Source organism: Lepidochelys kempii, chromosome 1 (assembly GCF_965140265.1).
Source record: "Lepidochelys kempii isolate rLepKem1 chromosome 1, rLepKem1.hap2, whole genome shotgun sequence".
Lineage (NCBI taxonomy): Eukaryota > Metazoa > Chordata > Testudines > Cheloniidae > Lepidochelys > Lepidochelys kempii.
The window spans coordinates 226,565,927-226,588,558 of NC_133256.1; the positions used below are offsets into that span (position 1 = coordinate 226,565,927).

The following is a 22,632-nucleotide window of genomic DNA, read 5'->3' on the forward strand; positions in this document are numbered from 1 at the left end:
GGCATTTTATACACTGGGAGTGACCATCCGAGATAGGGGTGGCGTCCCTGCACATAGTGCACCGCTTAAATCCTGGGGAGCCAGGCATATTAGCGTTGGCTGGAGGCTGAGAGGAACAAGCAGGAACAATTTTTTTTTTTTTAAGGGGATGAACTTATCTAGTAACTAGAGTACTAAACTAAGAGGAAAAGTTAATGAGTCTGCTGTAGGTCCAACTCTGGCCGGGGACGGTAGAGAAGGAACTGAGGAGTTTGGCCGCACATGCTCACTATTAAGACAGGACTGGTATGTAAGGCAGGCTCCACGCATGCGCGGCCGATACGGGTACTGCTGTAAAAATCTCCGAACAGGGGCACACCCACAGTTCCAGTGGAGCACCCACAGGGACACCTCTTGAAGAAGAAGGTGGCTTTCTGCATCCGAAAGTTCTGCAGCCACTGCTCAACATCTCAGACCTGCATAACAACATGATCCTACCACTCAGTCCTTTTTTCCCCCGAGCCCAAAAGTGATGGGCACACTGCTCTGAGAATGCCAAAAGTAATTTGGTGTTTCTTTCCACAGCACACAACAGGTCAGGCACTTCTGATTCCTGTTCAGATGGGGAGCTCATGATATACTGCATGACCATCTGCAATGTGTTCATAACAGGGACCACAACAGTAGAGAACAGTGCAGGATCCACCCTTTCAGACAGAGATGGCAGGTGCACCGTAAACAGGGGCCGTTGAAAAATGCTGTGAAATGCAGTTGGAAGCCCATGGAATGATGGGACAGAAAAAACTGCATCATGGGACATTAAGCCCACACCCATGATGCACTGCAATCCACTCTGCCTTTCCACAACTCCTAGCTGTAGAAGGTGGCCAGTAGCACAGTGGGATAGCTGCCCACAGGGCACTGCTCTCTCGGTCAGTGCTAGAGTACCAATTGTGGATGTGCTCGGCCAACAGAAGCAGCATTGTGTGAACATGCGCAAGCGATGTAATTATACTGTTGTTCTTTCATCGGCATAACTTGTGTTGGCAAAACTCTGTAGTGTAGACAAGGCCTTATGCTATGGACTAACAAAACTACTTAATATTTGGAGAAAAAATAATTATGGGATGATGCAAGTAGATCTCATCTTTGGCTGAGAACAAACACTCCCCCCATGAATCTGGGATTGTCTCCTTTATACAGTTTGGATCTTTGATCCTTAGAGACTGAGAATAGGTGACTAGTCAGACAATAGGTTTCTCCTCAAGATGTAGCTTCAAAAGGCTAGGTCTGGAGATGGGGAATTTGCAATCACCTCCCCCAGGTATTTCCACTCACTTAACTGTATAAGTTCACATTGTTTCGTATAGTCCTTTGAAGCTCCTAACACTTCCCAGAGTTCACATTGCTTATGTTTCTTACCTAGAGATGTATACAATTCCGCAGTAATACATAAACATTTGCATTTTTAATACAATGTACTCCGAAGATCCTTAAACTTAATTCAATAAGGTTTGTCCAGTATATTGTAGGACATTGCCATATCTCTCACACCTACTTTATAGCAATTTCATCTAGACCACATTTCCCTAATTTGCTTATGACAATGTCATGTGGGAAGGTCAGAAGCATTACTAAAACTAAGATATACCATGTCTATCTGCCCCCCCCCCAACTCTCCGCACCCACCACTAGGCCAGTAGCCCTGTCAAAGAAGGAAATTAGGTTGGTTTGGCATGATTTGTTCTTGACAACTCCATGCTGGCTATTCCTTATAACCCTATTATCCTCTAAGTACTTACAAACTGATTGTTCAATAATTTGTTCCAGTATATTTCTATGTATTGACATTGGGCTGACTGGTCTATAATTCCCTGGGTCCTGTTTCTTCCCCCTTTTAAAGATATGTTCTATGTTTGTGCTTCTATATGTGAAAGAAAGCATAATCAAATACAGTAAAAATCTTAAATGAATCAAGCTATATACCTCAGAATCTCTATTGATAGAAATCCCAAGCTTGAATAACAGGAGTATAGCAATAGGAATATAATACCGACCACCTGACCAGGATGGTGATGGTGAAATGCTCAGGAAGATTAGAGAGGCTATCAAAATAGAAAACCCAATTACAATGGGGGATTTCATCTATTTCCTGGGTACATGTCACCTCAGGACAGGGTGCAGAGATAAAGTTTCTAGACACCATTAATGTCTGCTTCTTGGAGTAGATAATGCTGGAACTCACAAGGGGAAAGGCAATCCTTGATTTAGTCCTAAGTGGCGCACAGGAGGTGAATATAGCTGAACCATTCAGTAATAGTGACCACAGTATAATTAAATTTAAGATCCTTGGTAGAGGGGCAATACCAAAGAAGCCCATCACAGTAGCATTTAACTTCAGAAAAGGGAACTACACAAAAATGACGAAGCTAGTTAAACTGAAATTAAAAGGAACAGTCAAAAGAGTGAAATGCCTGCAAGCTGCATGGAAACTTTTAAAAACACCATAATAGAGGCTCAAATTAAATCTACACCCCCAATTAAAAAAAAAAAAAAGGACCAAAATAGTTCGAAGTTAGAAGCATAAAAGGCATCCTTGAAAAACTGGAAGTTGAATCCCACTGAGGTAAATAGAAAGGAATATTAACTCTGCCAAGTCAAGCGTAAAAGTGTAAGTAGGCAGGGTAAAAAGAATTTGAAGAGCAAAAGACAAAAAAAAGTTTGCTGTTAGTTTTTGTCAGTACAAAGTATTGGAAGCCTGCCAAACAAACAGTGTGGCCACTAGGCGATCGAGGTGCTAAAGCAGCACTCAAGGAAGAAAAGGCCATTGCAGACAAGCTAAATGAATTCTTTGCACCTGTCTTCACTGTAGAGGAGATTTCCATACCTGTGCCATTCTTTTTAGGTCATAAATCTGAGGAACTGTCTCAGATTGATGTGTCAATAGAGGAGGGTTTGGAACAAATTGATAAATTAAACAATAACTAGTCACTAAGACCAGATGGTGGTATTTGCCCAAGAGTTCAGAAGTAACTCAAATATGAAATTATAAAACTACTAACTGTGGTACGTAACCTATTCTGTACCAGATGACTGGAGGATAGCTAATGTGATGACAATTTTTTTTAAAAGCTCCAGAGGAGATCCTGACAATTACAGGCCAGTAAGCCTAACTTCAGTTGGGTTGAAACTATAGTAAAAAACAGAATGATCAGAAACAGATGAACATGATTTGTTGATGAAGAATCAACACAGCTTTTATAATCTATTAGAATTGTTGACACCCTACAAGAAACATATGGACAAGGGTGATCTAGTGGTATGGAATATTTGGCTTTTCATAAAATCTTTGTCAAGGTCCCTCACCAAAGGCTCTTAAACAAACTACGTAATCATGGGATAAGAAGGAAGGTACCCTCATGGATCAGCAACTGGTTAAAAGCAACTGGGGGAGGGATAGCTCAGTGGTTTGAGCATTGGCCTGCTAAACCCAGGGTTGTGAGTTCAATCCTTGAGGAGGCCATTTAGGGATCTGGGGTAAAAACTGGGGATTGGTTCTGCTTTGAGCAGGGGGTTGGACTAGATGATCTGAGGTCCCTTCCAACCCTGATATTCTATGATACTATGAAAGGATAGGAATAAATGGTCAGTTTTCAGAATGGAGAGAGGTAAATTGCGGTGTCCCACAGGATTCTATACTGCGACCAGTGCTGTTCAACATGTTCATAAATGATCTGGAAAAATGGATAAACAGTGATGTGTCAAAGTTTCCAGATGACACAAAATTACTCAAGAGAGTTAAAATCCAAAGCAGACTGTGAAAAGTTACAAAGAAGTCTCACAAAATTGGGTGACTGGGTAACAAAATTGCAGAAGAAGTTCAATGTTGATAAATGCAAAGTAATGCATATTGGAACACATAATCCCAACTGTACATACAAAATGATGGGGGTCTAAATTAGCTGTAACCACTCAAGAAAGAGATTTTGGAGTCATTGTGGATAGTTGTCTGAAAACATTTGCTCAATGTGCAGCAGCAGTCAGAAAAGCTAATAGAATACTAGGAACATTAGGAAAGGGCTAGATAATAAAACAAAAAATATCATAATGCTACTATATAAATCCACAGTATGCCCACACTTTGAATACTGTATGCAGGTCTGCTCACTCCATCTCAAAAATGATATATTAGAAATTGGAAAAAGTACAGAGAAAGGCAACAAAATGATTAAGTGTATGGAACAGCTTCTATATGAGGAGAGATTTAAAAAACCAGGACTACTCTATTTAGAAAAGAGAGGACTAAGGGGAGATCTGATAGAGGTCTATAAAATCATGAATGGTGTGGAGAAAGTGAACAAGGAAGTGTTATTTACCTCTTCACATAACACAACAACCTGGGTTCACCCAATGAAATTATTAAGAGCATGTTAAAAAAAAAACATAAGAAGAACAGCTTCATATAATGAACAGTCAACCTATGGAACTCGTTGCCAGGGGACGTTGTGAAGGCCAAAACTATAACTGGGTTCAAAATGCATAGAGGATAAGTCCATCAATGGCTATTAGCCAAGATGGTCAGGGATTCAACCCCATGCTCTTGGCGTCTCTAAGCCTCTGAGTCCCAGATGCTGGGACTGGACGACAGGGGATAGATCACTTGATAATTGCCCTGTTTTTCTCATCCCTTTGAGGCATGTGACATTGGTCGCTATCAGAAGACAGGATACTGGGCGAGATGGACCACTGGTCTGACCCAGTATGGCCATTCTTATGTTCTCCAGTCCTCTTGGGATCTCACCTGTCCTCCATGAATTCTCGAAGATAATTGCTAACTGTTCAAAGATTGCTTCAGTTAGTCCCTTAAAGGACTCTAGGATGAATTTAATCAGTTCCTGCCACCTTCTAACTTATCTAAATATTCTTTCACCTGTTCTTTACTGATTTTGGCTCGACTTCCTTCTTCCTTATTGTTACTATTAATTGTGTTGAGTATCTGGTCACCATTAACCTTTTTAGTGAAGACTGAAGCAAAATATGTATTAAACACCTCAGCCTTCTTGATGTCAGTTAACAACGGGTAAGCAGACAACCTATATTTTCTTTTGTCTTTCTTTTGCTCCTAAGGTATTTAAAGAACCTCTTCTTATTGCCTTTTAGGTCCTGTGCTAGATGTAACCCATTTTGTGCCTTAGCCTTTCTGATTTTGTCCCTTCATGTTTGTGCTATTCTTTTGTACTCTTTCCTAGCAATTTGTCCATGTTTCCTCTTCTTAAAGTATTAATTTTTGATTTTCAGGTCATTAAAGAGCTCTTGATGGAGCCATATTGGCTTCTTACTATTCTTCCTATATTTCCTTTGCATTGGGATAGTTTGCAGTTGTGCCTTTACTATTATCTCTTTGAGAAACTGCTAGCTCTGGTGAGCTCCTTTCCCCCTTTAATTTTATCCCTTAGATGTTGACTTCACTTGGTGAAATTCAGTGGCCTTTGTCCTGCATGACATCAGACCAGATGATCATAATAGTGCCTTTGGGCCTTGAAATCTATGAATTATGAAAAACTCATGACTTCTGTTAGGCCCTAAAGTGAGAAGTTGTCCCAATCTCTGCATTTCCCACTTCATCCCCATTTTGTGTGCCTATCTTTCAAATTGCAAGCTTTTGGGGATATTGTTGGCAATGAGTAAACATATACATTTAAATTAAAATAATACTAACAACATTATTAGCATAATAATGACACCTCAGACAGGGATTCCTTAAAAAGTTCCTGTGTGATTAAAAGCTAAGAACTTCCCAATCCCTGTTAAGTGATTATCAACATACAGTCCCTTGTTAGCTCAATAATTGGGCTGGCAGAACAAGATTTGAGTTTGGAGATCCTCTCTCTTCAGGCTAGTGAAGGTTACTTTGTCTCTCTGTGTGAAAAGGGAGTTTGGACTCCCTTCTACCTAGTGCTTGACTGCTGCAGCTTGAGAGGTGGAGACTTGTTCTGGTTTGGTGCAGCACCCTAAAAGATCATCAGGGCTACCTCCTGCTCAGCCTGTGCTTTGCCACAGGAATCTTGTCAGCCAGGACAGGATTCCAACCAGGTGGACTTGGACACAATTGGTTTTGTGCCTGAGACTGAACTGTAGCCTTTATTGTGTGTGCAGGGAAGAACTGCTAGCCAGACTCCCTGAGTTGCCAGAACTTGATGGCAGGCTGCTTCTCTGAGGTCCCCAAACTTTAAGTACTTGATCTAAAGCTCACTGAAGTCAATGGAAGTCTTTGAGAGACTCTAGCTTCAGTCAAGGCATTAAAATTGCAGTGAACACCAGGTACAATGAAATCTATGCTCTTTTAAGCAGGTGCAAAAGTGCATGCCCACTCTCTTCTGGTTAACACTTTAACTGCATTACATGTGCTAGGAGGCTGCAGATGTCAGAAAACTTCCCAACTCACAAACCATGGTCTCTTAGAAACATGGTTCATAATGAACTCCCTATGGCTGGAAACATAGCAGCCCTAAACAGATCTGTGCTTAAGTGGGGGATAGCGGAGCACTGGGACAGCCCATCCCCACAGCAGGTGCCTAGAGCCTAATCCAGAACAAAGAGAAAGGAAAAAGGAGAAGTACTTAGGCTTGGGTGTGCTTGGCTAGAATATGTAGCTTTGAAAAAAGTTACAGAGGAACTAAATGTATCCAGACTGAGAACTTTTGTTAAGAAGAATCATCACACTTCCTTAACCCCTACCCTTCACAGGCTCTGCAAAATGTGCTGAACAAGCTGGTGGATTATAGTTACTTTTTAGCTAAAAGAATAAAAAAAAAAAAAAGGATGTGGTCTGGAGAAAGCTCAAGGATTATTACTGCCCACCGGGTGACAAAATCACTTCATCTGGAAAAGACTTTGCAATGACAAGGCTGACCCAGTGCTTTTCCTCATCACAACAATGAAAACTGAAAGCCTGCTCTTTTTCTTTTGTGCTTTTGATGTCGCTGCTATAGCAGACAGAGGGTATCTAGGCCAGACTCAGCAGTTGGTGAGGCGGGAGAGCATGGGATCAGTGTAGCAGTGAACTAGAGAGAGCATCAAGAAAGAAACAAAATAAGAAGTACAGGAGGTGTGGTACCAAATCTGCCCAGCAGACTGTTATGGAAAGACACATTGTCAGAGGATAATCATGGTTACAGTACCTTCATTTCCTGCTGCACCTCTAAAATATTCAAGAGGAAGTCCGTGTGCATGCACCGGTCCAAAAACACAGCCAAAAACTCTCAGAAAATGTAAATTGATCTAATTGTATTTTTATAATTAGTTTCAAGACAATAAATTTGTCATAATTCAAGACAACTTCATCCCCGGTTTAACTCAGCACACTTCAGTGGGGTCACATGAGGGAGGGATTTAGTCTATTAAGATTAGTATGAAATGAGCATCCTAAATGTATTAAACTGAAGTAACAGTCAAAATCTTGATGGTGGGATGTGTCTGGAGTAGAGCTAACTGCTCTCATCATATGGAGGTGGGTGTACTGTAAGGGAACATACGCTGTAGCTTCTGGAGATTACAAATTACCTATTTACAATCACAATCACAGAGAGAGTCTGCAGTTGCTGCTAATTCCCTTGCCCTAGCACATTCCTAGCAGCGAACAGGATGCATTCTCTACACCTAGCCGCAGGACATTTGGCACGTTACACTTGTAATGGTTCCATCTTCTAATTTGGCCTGGAAGCATTACTCCCACTTACCGTTAAGTGAGGCTCCAAAAAGAGGAACTCAAGTGGATCCAAAGGCTCTCACTAAAAACCCCAGTAGAGGCGCTCACATACTGAAGGTATGAGGTTAGTATTAACAGCAGAATTGGCCCGCTCTCCATTATTTGACCTCTGGATACTGCAGGTGATTGAAGGCATCCATATGTCTTTGAGAGGAAAGGAACGAACTGCTCTATATACCTTTATGGATGCTGTCTTCAACTTCTTGCCAATCAGCAGTAGGTATTCGTTCATTATCTCCCTCATTTGGACATATAGATAATATGCCAATGAATTAATTTTACTGTAGGTATGAATACAACATGGATTTTTATTTAATGTGTAATAAACTAAAATGTTAGCTTACATGGCCTCCTGATTAGACCAAGAAACTATGGGTCAATCCCCGGCTCCACTGAAGTCAATGGGGGTTCTGTCATTGACTTCAATGGAGCCAGTATCTCAGTCAGGAAGCCACCAATAGTGCGAGAAGGGGCTTTTTTTTTTTTTTTCTTCTTTGCAGTGATTAGTACGGATCCTTTCCAGAGGCAGTTCAAACAGGTTTGAATCATTTGAGTTCTGGGTTAAAATGATCTAATAAACTCAAACCAAATCTTACTGACCATGAACATGAATACTGAGGGTAAAATTCACTCCATTCAGAAGGCCAGCACAAAATCTAGAGTGGGACTTACATGCTGCATAGGCCTTGTGTGGGCCCACTTCTGAAAAGGGGTGAATTATACCCTGAATGCATACTGTTATTCTTGGTATTGGTGTACCATCGAAACAAATAACTTTTAAAAAAAGGAAATCTCAGATAAAACTGCCTTATTTTGGGTGCAAAAACAGAGCTGAACATGGTTTCCACCAGAAGCGAAACAAAATATAAAAAGTAAACAAACAAAAATCAGCCAAGATTTCTTTTAACCCCATTCAAAAGGTTTCCCATCTTTAGTGAAACTTTTGGCAAGCTAAGTCCAAAGACTGGCTTTTAAAAGAGAATCCGAGCCAGTGTTTTTTCACTTGGATCTATCCATGTTCTGCTGTTAAAAGTTTCACACAGCTCTTATCTGGACTCTTGGGTTACATTCCTTTTCTTCCACTGACTTAGTATGTGACCTTGGGCAAGTAACTGAACAGTGCCATGTCTCAGTTTAACCATCCATAAAACAGGGATGATCCCGGCATCTACCCCACAGGGCTGCTGTGAGGCTTCATTCATGTTTGTGAAACTCTGAGATCTTTGGACAAAAAATGCTATGGAAGTATTATTAAAAATAAAGGCTCAAAGTGCACAGTTGCAATGTGCCAGAAGCAGACCAGGAACCAGAATGTGATGCTCTGAGAGTCAGAAACTGGTCTCTGTCCACCACACCTCCTTTTCTCTAGTGGGAAGTAAACTTCTTGAACTCTGTATCTGTCACACAATGCTGCTTCTTTACGCTCATCAGCTGCACTGGCTGATGCATTTAGGGTGGAGCCAAGACACTCCCCACAAACTCCTTGGCCTGCTGTTTGGGAAGGGATGTAACAACCTTTTGGGTAGTTGGCATCTCATGCTCCCATATTTTCCTGCATGGGCGTATAGGGCAACCAACAATGCCGCCCTTAGTTGGTAACGGATATACATTTTATAAACTATAAATGCAGGGTCTGACCTGCAGTCAAAGGAACTTTGATGTCAATGGGAATATTTTGCTGAGAGAGGACTGCAGGCTCACTCCTGAAAAGTAGATTTTTTTTAAATTTTGAGTTTCTTATGACATTGATTTATTTTTTTTTAATATGAACTCCCCATTGATTTTTACTGGGAGTTTTACTTAAAAAGAAATCAATGGCACAATGTGGGCCAGGATGTGTATTTCAAGCATTCTTTTTTCACTTGCCATTTCCTGCACCTGAAAGCAAAAAAACAAAACCAAAAACCCACAAACATTTTTTTTTTTACGGGACAACTATGTAATAATAAAATAGCCCTACCAGAGTTTTTGTCAGTTGAGGTCTCTATTCAGCAAAGCACTTGAGCATGTGCTTAGTTTTCAATGAAGCCACAGGTTTCTTTGGGATCTAGGCATATGCTTCAAATTAGGTATGTGCCTAAGAACGCTGGTGAATTGGGCCCTGAGATCTGTATAATTTCATAATGATACCCTTGTGCAGATGTTTCCCCCCACCCACTGCCAAACAAAAGCAGATCTCACCTTTACTTTTCAGGTAGAACACAGTTTGCTCCATTACTGGTGGAATTAGTTGGCCTTTATTTTTGTCCTTGAGACTGTTGGAAGAAAAGAAAAGTGCCACCTCATTTAAATGACATTTATAGACTAAAAGAAAGGAGCAGCCTCCAAATAAATCTAAAGAGATGCATGTTACGCATACATTAAGCAGGTGCCTGCACCACACTCAAGAGTTTTTCTACAATTATAAAAAAGAACCTCCTCCCACAATGCTCTAACACTAACCCCAGCCCAAACCAATGGCCTATTGAAACTAGAAAGCCAGATTTTTACACAAAGAGCCACGCCTAAATGCCTTTTTTCCTGGTATCTATCTATCTATCTGTCTATACACACACACACACACACACACCCCATGTTGAGTAATAAGTAAGTGCTGTTTACCGTTCTGAAACAGAGTCAAGGACAAGAAGACAACGATATTCCAGTCTAAGTTTAACCCGCTTTTGATTGTTTTCACTCTGGTTATTGTTCTCTTAGATTAGCAAGCCACAGCAGGGTGGCTTATAACAATGATGCAGTGACGACAACGGTGATGTTTTTGATTGATTTTGCTGTACGTCTTTAGTGGAAGGGTTTTAAGGAAGGCTTAAAGACAGCCAGAGGAGGAGTTTGCTGTGAATATTTTATAATAAGTCTTGATCAAGGGATGCTGCAAGTTTAGCAGGCTTTTATCATGTGGATTTTTCTTTGTCATTTGTCTCCTTTTAAGCTACTGTGTATGTATAATTAAAAGGATATTGTACTATTTATTTTTGAAGGCAACATGATGCAGTGAGGTTGAGTTTATTAATGCTCTGAATGATTCCCATGAAATAAGATTTCTCTCTCTCTCTTTCATGAGTAAGCAGCTGAGGCTAAAATCGAACACAGCGGGTTTTTTTTTTCTAGACACATGAGAAAATTCTGGAATTATCTCCCTTATTTAAAAAAAACCAACAGAAAAATATGTTTGTCTTTGACAGGTTTTGAAAGTATACCAAAAAGATGGTCAGTATTTGCTGAGCATCCCACCAGTGTTTTAAAGCACTCAACAATCAAAAAGTGCAGATCTCAGGTTTAAACATGGTATATATTTACATACATAGTTGTGTTTCCTATCTGAAATCAAAATCATGTTTACTATCAAACTCTCAGCACTAAGACAAAGAAATGTACAGGTCTGTGAATGTGTTAATGATCTTTGAGAGATTGCAATCACTGTGGCTGATACACAGACATGTAAGATGTTCATCTAGGATCATACACGCATCAAACCATACCCTCCCAGCACTATGATTAGTTGGAACAGCTCCTGTGGAAGGGTATGCTTTTTTAATTTCAGCTATATTATGATTTCTTCTCTCCTGCTACCTATGTGGTTTGTTTGTTATTTGTAAAAATAAATGAATTAAATTAGTTAAGGTATATTTAACAAACTCTGAGAGGTGGTAGGTAAATTCCCATCGGAAGAAAAGCTAAGGGAAAAAGGAGTTCAGCAGAGCTGGCAGTTTGTCAAAAAGACAATGTTAAAGGCTCAACAGTAAACTATCCCAATGCGAAGGGAAGATAGAAAGAACAGTAACAGACCAATGTGGCCGAATCAGGAGCTCTTTAATAATCTCCTACCGAAAGTGGAAACGTAGACAAATTGGTAAGGAGGAGTACAAACGAATAGCACAAAGAAGTACAAACAAAATCAGAAAGGCTGTGGCACAAAATGAATTACGCCCAGCAAGGAACATAAAAGGCAATAAGAAGAGGTTCTATAAATAACTTAGTAGCAAGAAAAAAGAAAAAAGAGTGGGTCGAGTTCTTAAAGGGGAAGTAGAGCTAGTAACGGAAAGAAGGCTGAGGAGTTTTATGCCTATTTTTCTTTAGGGCATGTCTACTCTTACTGGTAGATTGGCACTGCTGCAATTGATGGTGAAGACATGCTAAATCGATGGGAGAGCACTCTCCCATTGATTTGTATACACCACCTCCCTGAGAAGCGTAAGGGAAGTCGACTGGAGACACTGTCCCGTTGACACAGTATAGTGTAGCCACCACGGTAAGTGGATCTAACTATGTCGATTTCAGTTAAGTTATTCACGTAACTGAAGTTGCGTAAGTTAGATTGATTTACCACAGTAGTGTAGACCAGCCCTAAGTCTTCACTAAGAAGGTTAATTGTGATCAGATGCTTAACACAATGTTAAACACAAGGTGGAAGGAACATAAGCCAGAATAAGGAAAGAACAGGTTAAAGAATATGTATATAAGTTAGATGTATTCAAGTTGTCAGAGCCTGAAGAAATTGATCCTAGGTATTTAAGGGAGTAGCTGAAGCAATCTTGGAACCATTAGCAGCGATAATCTTTCAGAAATGATGGACTGGTGAGGTCCCACAGGACTGGAGAAGGCAAACGTAGTACCTATTTTTAAAAGTGGGGACAAAGAGGATCCATGGAATTACAGACCAGTCAGCCTAACTTCAATATCTGGAAAAAAGAAAAGGAGGACTTGTGGCACCTTAGAGACTAACAAATTTGTCACCTTAGAGACTAACAAATTTGTTAGTCTCTAAGGTGCCACAAGTCCTCCTTTTCTTTTTGCGAATACAGACTAACGCGGCTGCTACGCTGAAAAATATCTGGAAAGACACTGGAACACATTATTAAACAATCAGTTTGTAAGCACCTAGAGAATAATAGGGTAATAAGTAATGGATTTCTCAAGAACAAACCATGCCAAACCAACCTAATTTCCTTCTTTGACAGGGTTACTGGCCTAGTAGTTGGACGTGGAGAGTTCGGGGGGTAGTAGACATGCTATATCTTGGTTTTAGTAAGGCTTCTGATCTTCCCACATGACATTGTCATAAGTAGGGCCCTACCAAATTCACAGTTCATTATGGTCAATTTCACGGTCATAGGATTTGTGTTGTATGGCTGACAATGCATATGTGAAGAGCAGCAATTACTACTGGCATTTTGGAATAAAAGATATCTTACACTTCCTGTTTAAATAGCAGCCATACAGCAGAATATTTTCATATGTCTGAATCATATTACAACAATATGCCAGTTTTAAAGGGATCAGTTATAAAACACACTCACACACTAGTCAGGGAAAGTATTTTCTGGAGTAGACTTTATTATTAGTTAGTGCAGCATGTTACATGGTGAATGATTCAGTTCTAGTTTTTGGACTAGTGATAACTCACTTAAGGTGTTGAACATTGTTCTCAAGCACCATTAAGTATTCTTGGTTGATAATCTCTCTCTCTCGTTTTCATTTTTTCCCCTCTGTGACATGCTGAGATTCAGTTTAGAATTTTTCTTTCCCCCTGATTGCACACGCACAGCATACACAAACAGGAAAGATTACAGCAAAAAGGAGAGCACCCTGAAATGTTTGTGATAACGGTTCAGTGTTTAAAAACAAGCTGAAGCTGTGCGATTGTTGCAATTCCTGCATTTCCCCTCTTCCCCTGCCCCAGCCGTGGCAATCACTAGATGAACTAAAAATTTTCCTCCCTTCCCACAACGAGATTTTTAAAACCAAACGGAGACAATTGAGAATGAAGCCAATAACTAGCCAAGGTCAACACTAGGCTCTGCACTGGAGCTCAGCTGTGGTGTTCCTTGACTCTAAAGGCAATAGAATGGAGCAACAGGCGTGTACAGGGTGTACGCAAAGGACAATGCCACAGCCTGGCACATGTTGTGATTTTTTTTACTTAAGCGTTGAAAACTGGAACCTCATTCATGCATTACAATTGTATTCATCAGATCAATATAAGATGAAGGTGGCTTGATTTTTATTTTCTTGCATTGCATTTTAATAAAATCTTTAATGATGGTTTCTTTCGGAACAGCAACAGTGATTCTGCCTCTTTCCATTTAAACCAAGGGAGTGCTAATAGTTCTGCATAACCAGTATCTGTGTCTATCTATTTTATATTGTGGAGGTGGGCTTGGTGAATGAACAGAAAATATGTCCTGCTTTCTATAGGTATTCTTGTGTACTGTATATGGATCTTATTTGAAATTCCTGGATTTATAAATATGATAACTTAGTGATGAGTAACAGCAGGTCTTTATGTCCCACAATACTCAGTGCCCACTTTATCTGAGCATAAAGAACCTAGTTCAGCAAGTTTCTTAAGCTCATGCTTAACTTTGAACATGTGAGTGGTATCACTGACTTTGAGTGGGGGCCTCATCTCAATAAATTAGTTTCCAAAACAAAGCATGGATGAAACATTCTGGAAGAGGACAACTCTTCTATATGATGAAATGCATGAAGTTAATTATCAGCTTCACTGCTTAATTAATTCTTTGTTTTCAGAAGGACAACTTTTTTTTAAAGCAGAATTTGAAACCTTTAGAGTTATTTTAGATCAAAGAAATAGGTAGTATTTGGCTCCAGAACAATCTGGCCTATATACTAGAAATTCAATTGATATGCTATTCTTTATCACACAGTGACAGAGTATTTTGTGCTGTATAGGCATAAATGAATACAAAGTAGGTCCCTGCTCCAAGGATCTTACAATCTGCCTAAACATGGTAGCCATTTTTAAATGGAAATGATAAATCTTTTTAATCCCCAATGCCCCAAATTCTAAGAAAATCCCAGGCAGCACCTTTGGATGATTTTAAATGTATTTCTTAATACTATTTATTATTGGTACTTGTCATAAATATAAAGGGAAGAGTAAACACCTTTAAAATCCCTCCAGGCCAGAGGAAAAACCCTTTCACCTTTAGAGGGTTAAGAAGCTAGGATAACCTCGCTGGCACCTGACCAAAATGAACAATGAGGAGAGAAGATAATTTCAAAGCTGGAGGGGGGGAGAAACAAAGGCTCTGTCTGCCTGCGTGATGCTTTTGCTGGGAACAGATCAGGAATGGAGTCTTAGAACTTAGTAAGTAATCTAGCTAGGTATGCATTAGATTCTGTTTGTTTAAATGGCTGATAAAATAGCTATGCTGAATGGAATGGATATTCCTGTTTTTGTGTCTTTTTGTAATTTAGGGTTTTGCCTAGAGGGATTCTCTATGTTTTGAATCTAATTACCCTGTAAGGTATTTACCATCCTGATTTTCCAGAGGTGATTCTTTTACTTTTTCTTCTATTAAAATTCTTCTTTTAAGACCTGATTGCTTTTTCATTGTTCTTAAGATCCAAGGGTTTGGGTCTGTGTTCACCTATGCAAATTGGTGAGGATTTTTATCAAGCCTTCCCCAGGAAAGGGGGTGTAGGGCTTGGGGAGGATTTTGCAGGGAAAGACGTTTCCAAGCAGGCTCTTTCCCGGTTATATATCTGTTAGACGTTTGGTGGTGGCAGAAATAAAGTCCAAGGGAAAAAGGAAAATAGTTTGTACCTTGGGGAAGTTTTAACCTAAGCTGGTAAAAATAAGTTTAGGAGGTTTTCATGCAGGTCCCCACATCTGTACCCTAGAGTTCAGAGTGGGGAAGGAACTTGACAGTACTAAAGTAGTGTTTCTGGGTCCGCACAAGTTCAGGGCCCCCTGTGCTAGACAGTAAATGAGAGCTCTTGCCCCAAAGAGTTTACAGTTTCAATATTGTCATCTCCATTTCACAGATAGGAAACTGAAGCTAACAGAGATTAAGGCCCTGATTCAGCAGAACTCTTAAGCATGTGTTTAAATTTCAGCACCTGTTTCTGTCCTGCTGAAGTAAATTAAAGTTGAACATGTGCTTAAGGGCTCTGCCTGAATCAGGGCCTGAAGGAGAAGTGTATGTCAGAGCCAGGTAGGGTGACCAGATGTCCCGATTTTATAGGGACAGTTCTGATATTTGGGGTTTTGTCTTATATAGGTGCCTATTACCCCCTCACCCCCGTCCTGATTTTTCACACTTGCTTTCTGGTCACCGTGGAGCCAAGAATTGAGCCATATCTCCTGAGTCCCAGTCTAGTGCCATGACCATCCCTCCTCTCATACATAAATCCTCAGAGATGCTATATGGGGTTATTTTAAATTATGGTGGCGGAATGCAGATGAGGGGATAAATAGATTGACCATTTAAAAATCGTTACCACCTGTAGGCCCTGATTCTATTTATGACTCATGCAGACAGATTCCTGCACCTTCATGGAGCCCTGCTGAATGTCATTTGCAGGATCAGGACATTAGGCAGACTATATATTCTTTGGGCTAGAGACCTACTTCATATTCTTTTCTGCCCACAGAGCACAAAGCACAAGTTTGACTTAAATGTTCTAGGCAGCACCAACGCAAACTGTAATAAGCAAGGAAATAAGTGAAGTCATTCAATATCCCAGTCCAGTCATCAGTTGCCCTCTCAGTTCAGCCTCAACTCCCTCCTTTCCACTGTTCACATCTTGACTTCTAGGAAAGTTATTTAGATGAAATAATAGTATACTTTGTAAAGGTCTTTTTTTCCCCTCAAAAAAAAAAAAAAAAGTCTTTCCATCTATGCCGATAGACACATAAAATGAAGGCAGCCCATAGTTAAGGACAAAATGTTACAAAAAGTGGCACCAATAAATTTTTAAAAACTCTTTAAAAATGTCTAAAATAGCATTTCTGCAAAATATGTGGCATAAACAAAATACCTAAGAGTGTGGTATGGTATAAAAGTTTTATTGGAACTCATTTGGAATGCCCTGTATAATTATTTTTTGCCTGTGGTCCTCATGAATAATATGGTGATCCTTAACTCACGCCAATAAAATCTTTATATAACCACACATGGTGTGTTCTCTCAACAGATTCAAAATCTGTCTTTTTGCCCTCTCTCCTGCAATTCTCCCAGGGAATCTTCATGAAGATCACATTTCTTCTTAAAGGAAAGAGAAATTTTTGGGGCTGAAACAGATTGAGTGTACCCATTTAATGTTCAGAAACAGGACTCTGGGCCACTGAGGACAGCATAAGGATGAAGAGCTATAAAACAAGCTGATAATAAGCTCTTCGCCTCCCTTATAAATTAAGACCAATTCACTATGTCTGAGATTTCAAAGAAGCCTAAGAGAGTTAGGCCCTTAACTCCCAGTAACTTTCTATGGGATTTAGATGTCTAATTCATTTAGGCTCTTTTGAAAATCCTGGCCTATGACGTTAAAAACTTCTGCATGGCCTAATGAACTCCTCCAAGAAAAGGAACTGCCCCAGACATGCATCAGTAACCCAACGTGAACATCTCCTCCAACTCTCTCCCCCACACCCGAAACAAAATACTTCTTCACCTGCCATTTGAGATAACAGTGAGGGACCCTGAATCAATGCTTGTCATTTTTTGATATCCCAGTTTTCATTACAACTCTGGGCAGCCTGCTTGCTAGGAGACAGAACCAATATGAAATGTCAGCCTGAGATAAATGTTAACATTATAAAGCAGGGCCCTTGCATTTATGATTTTTAAGGTGGAATTCTCAGGGTTGACCTATCTCAGTTTCCAGAGAAATCAGTGGGAGTGCTACCATTATCTCCAATGGGAGCAGAGTTAGCCAACAGTGAACTAAGGAAAATCCCTTAACTATGAAATAGTATACAGGATTCCTATTGACTGGTTAAGTCAGCATCTTGGAATTATCAAACCTTAAGCCTATAAACTCCATCCACCAGCCTATAAACTTTTTTAGTAAAAACTTTAACATGAGCAGGTTCCCTTCAGTACCCTCTAGCCTCATGTATACCTCTGACAATATGAGTGCTGTTGGACTGGAACAAAATACACTTCTACTACAATCATTATATAACCAATGCCTGTAAGTATAGAGTGGGTGCTCTCAGTTACACTCCACTGAAGAGTTATATCTGATTTACATTGTTGTAACTGAGGGAAGAATGTTTCCCCTTACTGTAGGATGACAAACCAACCTCTAGTGCAGCAGTCCACACGCTATCAAGTGCGGAACAGGGGCCCAAGTGCACTGTCCTACTAAGTTCCAATACAAGGTGCAACTCTGCTGTTGCCTGCTGCAATCTGGTGATGGAATAATTCACAAGCACAGTAGCCACCAAGTCACCCTGCTGTCAGCAGATGTGCATTCCTATTTGCTACACATGATTGTAAAACTACCTTCTATCTCCTAAGAAAACGACCAATCTTGCCTCGTGAGACAAAGACGTGCAACCTGCCACTTTGCTAGAGAAATGCGAGATCACTAACAGATTGTGGATGCAAGTTACAGTAATCTTCAGAGGAGACAGAATGACTAAGAGCAGTTCACTCATGAAGACACTGAAACAAATGTGATAATTTTCAGTTTTACATTTGCTAAGGCTCCCATTAAGTGTCATTATTCCTCCTCATTAGTTTACCTTTCTCCATAAATCCAATTTAAATTGATACATTTATTTCTCATTTAGAATGCGTAGAGGCGATTCCGGCCTAGGCCATGCAGTGGTGTGACCCTGTCACCAGGCCAGAGTTTCTCCCCAGCTCTAAAACATGCGATGCCACACCCAGTCTCAGTCAAGGAGGCTTATTTCTTTTACACAGGTTATCAAACAAACAGAAAACAGTCTCAACTCAGTCCTTGACCCCAGGCTTCAGGGCCACCCCTCCCAGGGATCTCTGGCACTCCAGCTCCTGGCAGATTCCCAGCCTCAGTCACTCTGCCCCCTTCCTGAAGCAGCAGCCCCAGGGCTGCTTCCCTGGACGCCTAACCTCTTGCTCCAGGGACGCACTACAGAAGCTAGCTCCGCTCCAGTGTGGCTTTCCCTCCCTAGGGTGCAGCCTGTCTCAGACTTTCCTCCTCCAGCTGCCTACTAGCAGCCCCTTTATAGGCCCAGTTGTAGCCCAGCCCTCTTTAATTGGCTGGATTAGACTCACCTGCTTTGGGGAGGGACTAGATTTAGTCTGTCCACAGGGCAGCTGGACTTAGTCTATTCACAGGGACCAGCTACCCTGTGAGAGACTCTAAGAACCTTCCAGTACCAACTGGCAGAGGACTGACTGTTCTGTAACTCCTATCAGGCCTAACACACATACTACACCTAACACACCGCTCTCATAGTATTTATCTAATAAGAGTGTGCTGTGAATTATCAAATGAAAGTTGGTGACACAGTGGTCCTTAGTATCATTGTGTGATGTGTGTACGGATGGTGTTTAAAGAGTCATGTATGTATGCTGGAACTACATGTTTAAAATAGGTTCGTCTCAGACAAAGGAAGATTGATTTTCCTATTTCTCTCATGTAAATTGAGCATGGTAATGCCAAAGACAATGAGCAGTTCATTTGCATCTGTGGTAAACATCAGTTATCAGGAAGCAGAGGAAACAACATGGCATTAGCACACTGGAAGACACATCATAGTGTGAACCCCAGGTGGCCATCCTGACTCAGGACAAAGATAATGAACTTTGGGGAACAGAAGGAGAAGCAAAAAGACATCATCTTATCCATCACTGAGGGCACAAAGAGGTCAGGCTCTTTGCATCTGTGAATGTTGGATCCCCATCCATGTGGGTTGGGGATGCTGAGAAGTAGCTGTAGGTGAGAAAATTGCTTTAGACAAAGCTTTGAGCCTGCTAAGGTTATATGTAGTCTCTTAGAAGTGTGTTATACTTTTGTATTATTTGTAACCATTTTCTGTTTCTATTATCTCTGATTAGTTATCACTTAAATCTCTGTTCTTTATTAATAAACCTATTCTTGTTTTATTATAAATTAATTTCAGTGCTGTTACAGTAAAGTGTGGTGTGCATCCTCAGCTGCGTCAACAAGCTGGGGTGTATTCTCTCTCTTTGGAGATGGCAGACTTGTATTTCTGCGGGCATTTAGTGACAGGATCTGACAGCTGCAAGGAGATGCTTCTGGACAGTTTTGGAGTTGAAGAACACCAAGGGTTTACCTGAAAGGCAAAGTTAGGACTGGCAGAGTCCTAAGGAGTTTGTTTGGCAGGCTAACAGACTGGGATTGCAGAGATTTGTTGCACAGCGTAGCGCCAACACATTCTTATTTTGCTAAGGCAGAAGGGTGATAGGGTGACTTACAGTTCTGGACGCCCCAAGAAAGCATCACGGGTATCAGGAAGGAAATGGAGAGTTGATTGGTCCATACCACCCCCATACCACCAGTACGGAGCTTAAGGAGAGTAAGGGTGCAAGCACAGACCAACGGACACTGCATACAAGGTACTTCCAGTTTCAGACACATGGAGCACATGCATACCCCTCAGTGGAATACACATAGGGACCAGCACTTGAAGAATTACATATCATCTAAGCTTGCACAAGTTACTGTAGGCAAATCATCGAGCTCCCAAGGACTCTAAGGGTATGTCTACATTGCAAAAAGCCCACCCATGGCAGTAAGTCTCAGAGCTCGGGCCTAAAGACCCAGGCTTATGTTACAGTGCTAAAAAGAGCAGTGCAGACATTCCAACTTGGGCTGCAGCTCAGGCTCTGAAACTTGGTAAAGCGGGTAAGTCTCAGCGCTGGAGCTTCAGCCCAAGTGGGAAGATCTACACTGATATTTTTAGCACTGTAGCACAAGCCCCCGAGCCTAAATCTGTAGATTTGCTGGTGCAGGGATTTTTTGTTTTTGTTTTTTATTTCCTTCAGTGGGGAGTTACCCAATGCCATGAATTCACCAGGCGTTATTGTTTGGCCTTACAGTTACCAGCTTTCACTGTTATTAAAGAGAGAGAGAGAATATAGAGAGAGGGAAAAAACCCTGGTGGTAAATTAATTTCCAGATTTTGTGTGATGTGAATCCACAGTGATATAGTACATTCCAGAGTTTATTTCAGAGGTACGATCAAAGAAATCTTACTATTGTAGGCTGACCCCAAATTGCTGCGTAGGAAGAGGAGGTCTTGGTGGAGGAACCTTAGCTGAAGGTGGTGGTCTCCCCTTCTGTTTATCCCGAAGATTTTCATCATGTCTGAAAACAACAAAAATCATTGACTTTGTACGTCCCAAGAGTGAAACCACAATACACACTGATTGCCTGATCACTCCTATTTCTCACAATGCTGATCTTCTGTAAGACCCACAAATACCTCCAGTGATTTTTAATTTTAGTATTTGTGAGACCCTTTGAAAGCATCTGTGGGAGAATCATTAAGTAACACATGAAAGAGCTGTTTTGCTTCAATCAATAAAATATAGTAACAAACACATCCAAAAGATAGGACCCCTCTTCTAATTTAAAAGAAAAATTCAACCACAGTTGCGGCTCAGAAGCACAACCCTCTCGTGCAATCCTTTTTACAAACGTAGAGCTGTACTATGCTTTTTGTTATTACATCTTTATACAAAGGCGTCCAAAAACCCCACACAGCAGTAACACTCAGAATAAAAAGCTTCCAGTTATTTTCATTCAGCAGTGACCTAAAATAACCTTCTGTCAGTACACAAGAGTAATAGGTAAGATTTTTTTTCTTCTCAATAAACAGCATTATGCATATATACAATAAGTGAATTGTATGCGCTACTCATAAGCGGTAATGATATATGGCAAGGTTTTGTTAATGAAGACACAGTGAGTACAATTATATTAAGAAAATATTTTGCATCTGAGGCTAAGAGGATATTCTGAACCTGTAGAGAACTATACAGTGTTCTCTTTTGTAAACATTCGACATCTTTACAGGATGTCTTTGCTGACAATGCAGTTTTCAGAGCTAAATCTAGCCAAGGACAAATAGCAAATTAGGCTTTTAATTGTTATAGAAATTAGATTAGATCTTATTTCAAAAACAAAGAATCATATAATATCAGGGTTGGAAGGGACCTCAGGAGGTCATCTAGTCCAACCCCCTGCTCAAAGCAGGACCAATCCCCAATTTTTGCCCCAGATCCCTAAATGGCCCCCTCAAGGATTGAACTCACAACCCTGGGTTTAGCAGGCCAATGCTCAAACCACTGAACTATCTCCCCCCCGCAACAGAGTTGTGGGGGAGGCATAGCTGTGTGAATATTACACAACTCTCCATTTCAGAATACGTATCACAGGAGATGTTATTAATTTGCTACATACCGAATAACATCTTCAGGAATATTAAGCTGGTCATATTTGAGATGCTCTCTCAGGTCACTTAAATAGTTCAAATAGGTGATCTTTTTCCCAAACTTATGACTAAACAAAATAGTGGAAAAAATGACACAATCAGCATGGGAGGAACATCAATGAAAGGTTTGTTTTCTATTACAGAATGTAAGTGCAAATGAAACTCAAAATTAAACTATAACTAAAGCAGCTGGAGACACAAGATGTATTTCATTTTCACATGATCAGACATACACACTGCATCTCTGAGAATCTGATTTGAATAAAAAAATAACTGACTTCCATCTGAATGTTTTGCGATTTGCATAGATATGAAAAACATTAGTTTGAGAACTGCTGAATAACAGCTTTCGTAAGGCACTAGAAAACTTTTTGAAAAGGAATGTTATAGAACACTTTTTATGTAAACTTCTGGAAAGAATGATACATTGCTGATAGAAAAACATGTATGTGTCACTTTAATCTTGCTCTCTATTAAAAGGACAGTAGATATTATCTAATAGATGGAAGGCCTAAATTTTCCAAGAATGACTACTGATTTTGGGTGTCTCAACTTTTGGATGCTCAGCTGTAGACACCTTAAAAAGGCTTGATTTTCAAAGATGTGTTGTGAAAAATCAGGCCCCTTTAAGGAGTCATAAAATGGAGCTCCCAAAATTGTGACATAAAATATTGCTAGTCAAAGT

At 40.4% G+C, this 22,632-nt stretch overlaps 1 protein-coding gene across 11 annotated transcripts in view; it reads right to left on the reverse strand.

The window, feature by feature from the left end:
• ARHGAP8 (Rho GTPase activating protein 8) overlaps positions 1-22,632 on the reverse strand; it is a 171,773-nt gene that overhangs the window by 73,229 nt on the left and 75,912 nt on the right. For 10 of the 11 annotated variants that reach the window (XM_073316346.1, XM_073316355.1, XM_073316333.1 and 7 more), the window contains 3 exons: positions 21,917-22,015; positions 20,708-20,818; positions 9,929-10,002 (listed from right to left, as the gene is read on the reverse strand). In XM_073316346.1, the coding sequence (XP_073172447.1) occupies positions 9,929-10,002; positions 20,708-20,818; positions 21,917-22,015 (284 nt within the window). The remainder of the gene's footprint in view (positions 1-9,928; positions 10,003-20,707; positions 20,819-21,916; positions 22,016-22,632) is intronic. The other variant, XM_073316314.1, reaches the window with a different exon arrangement.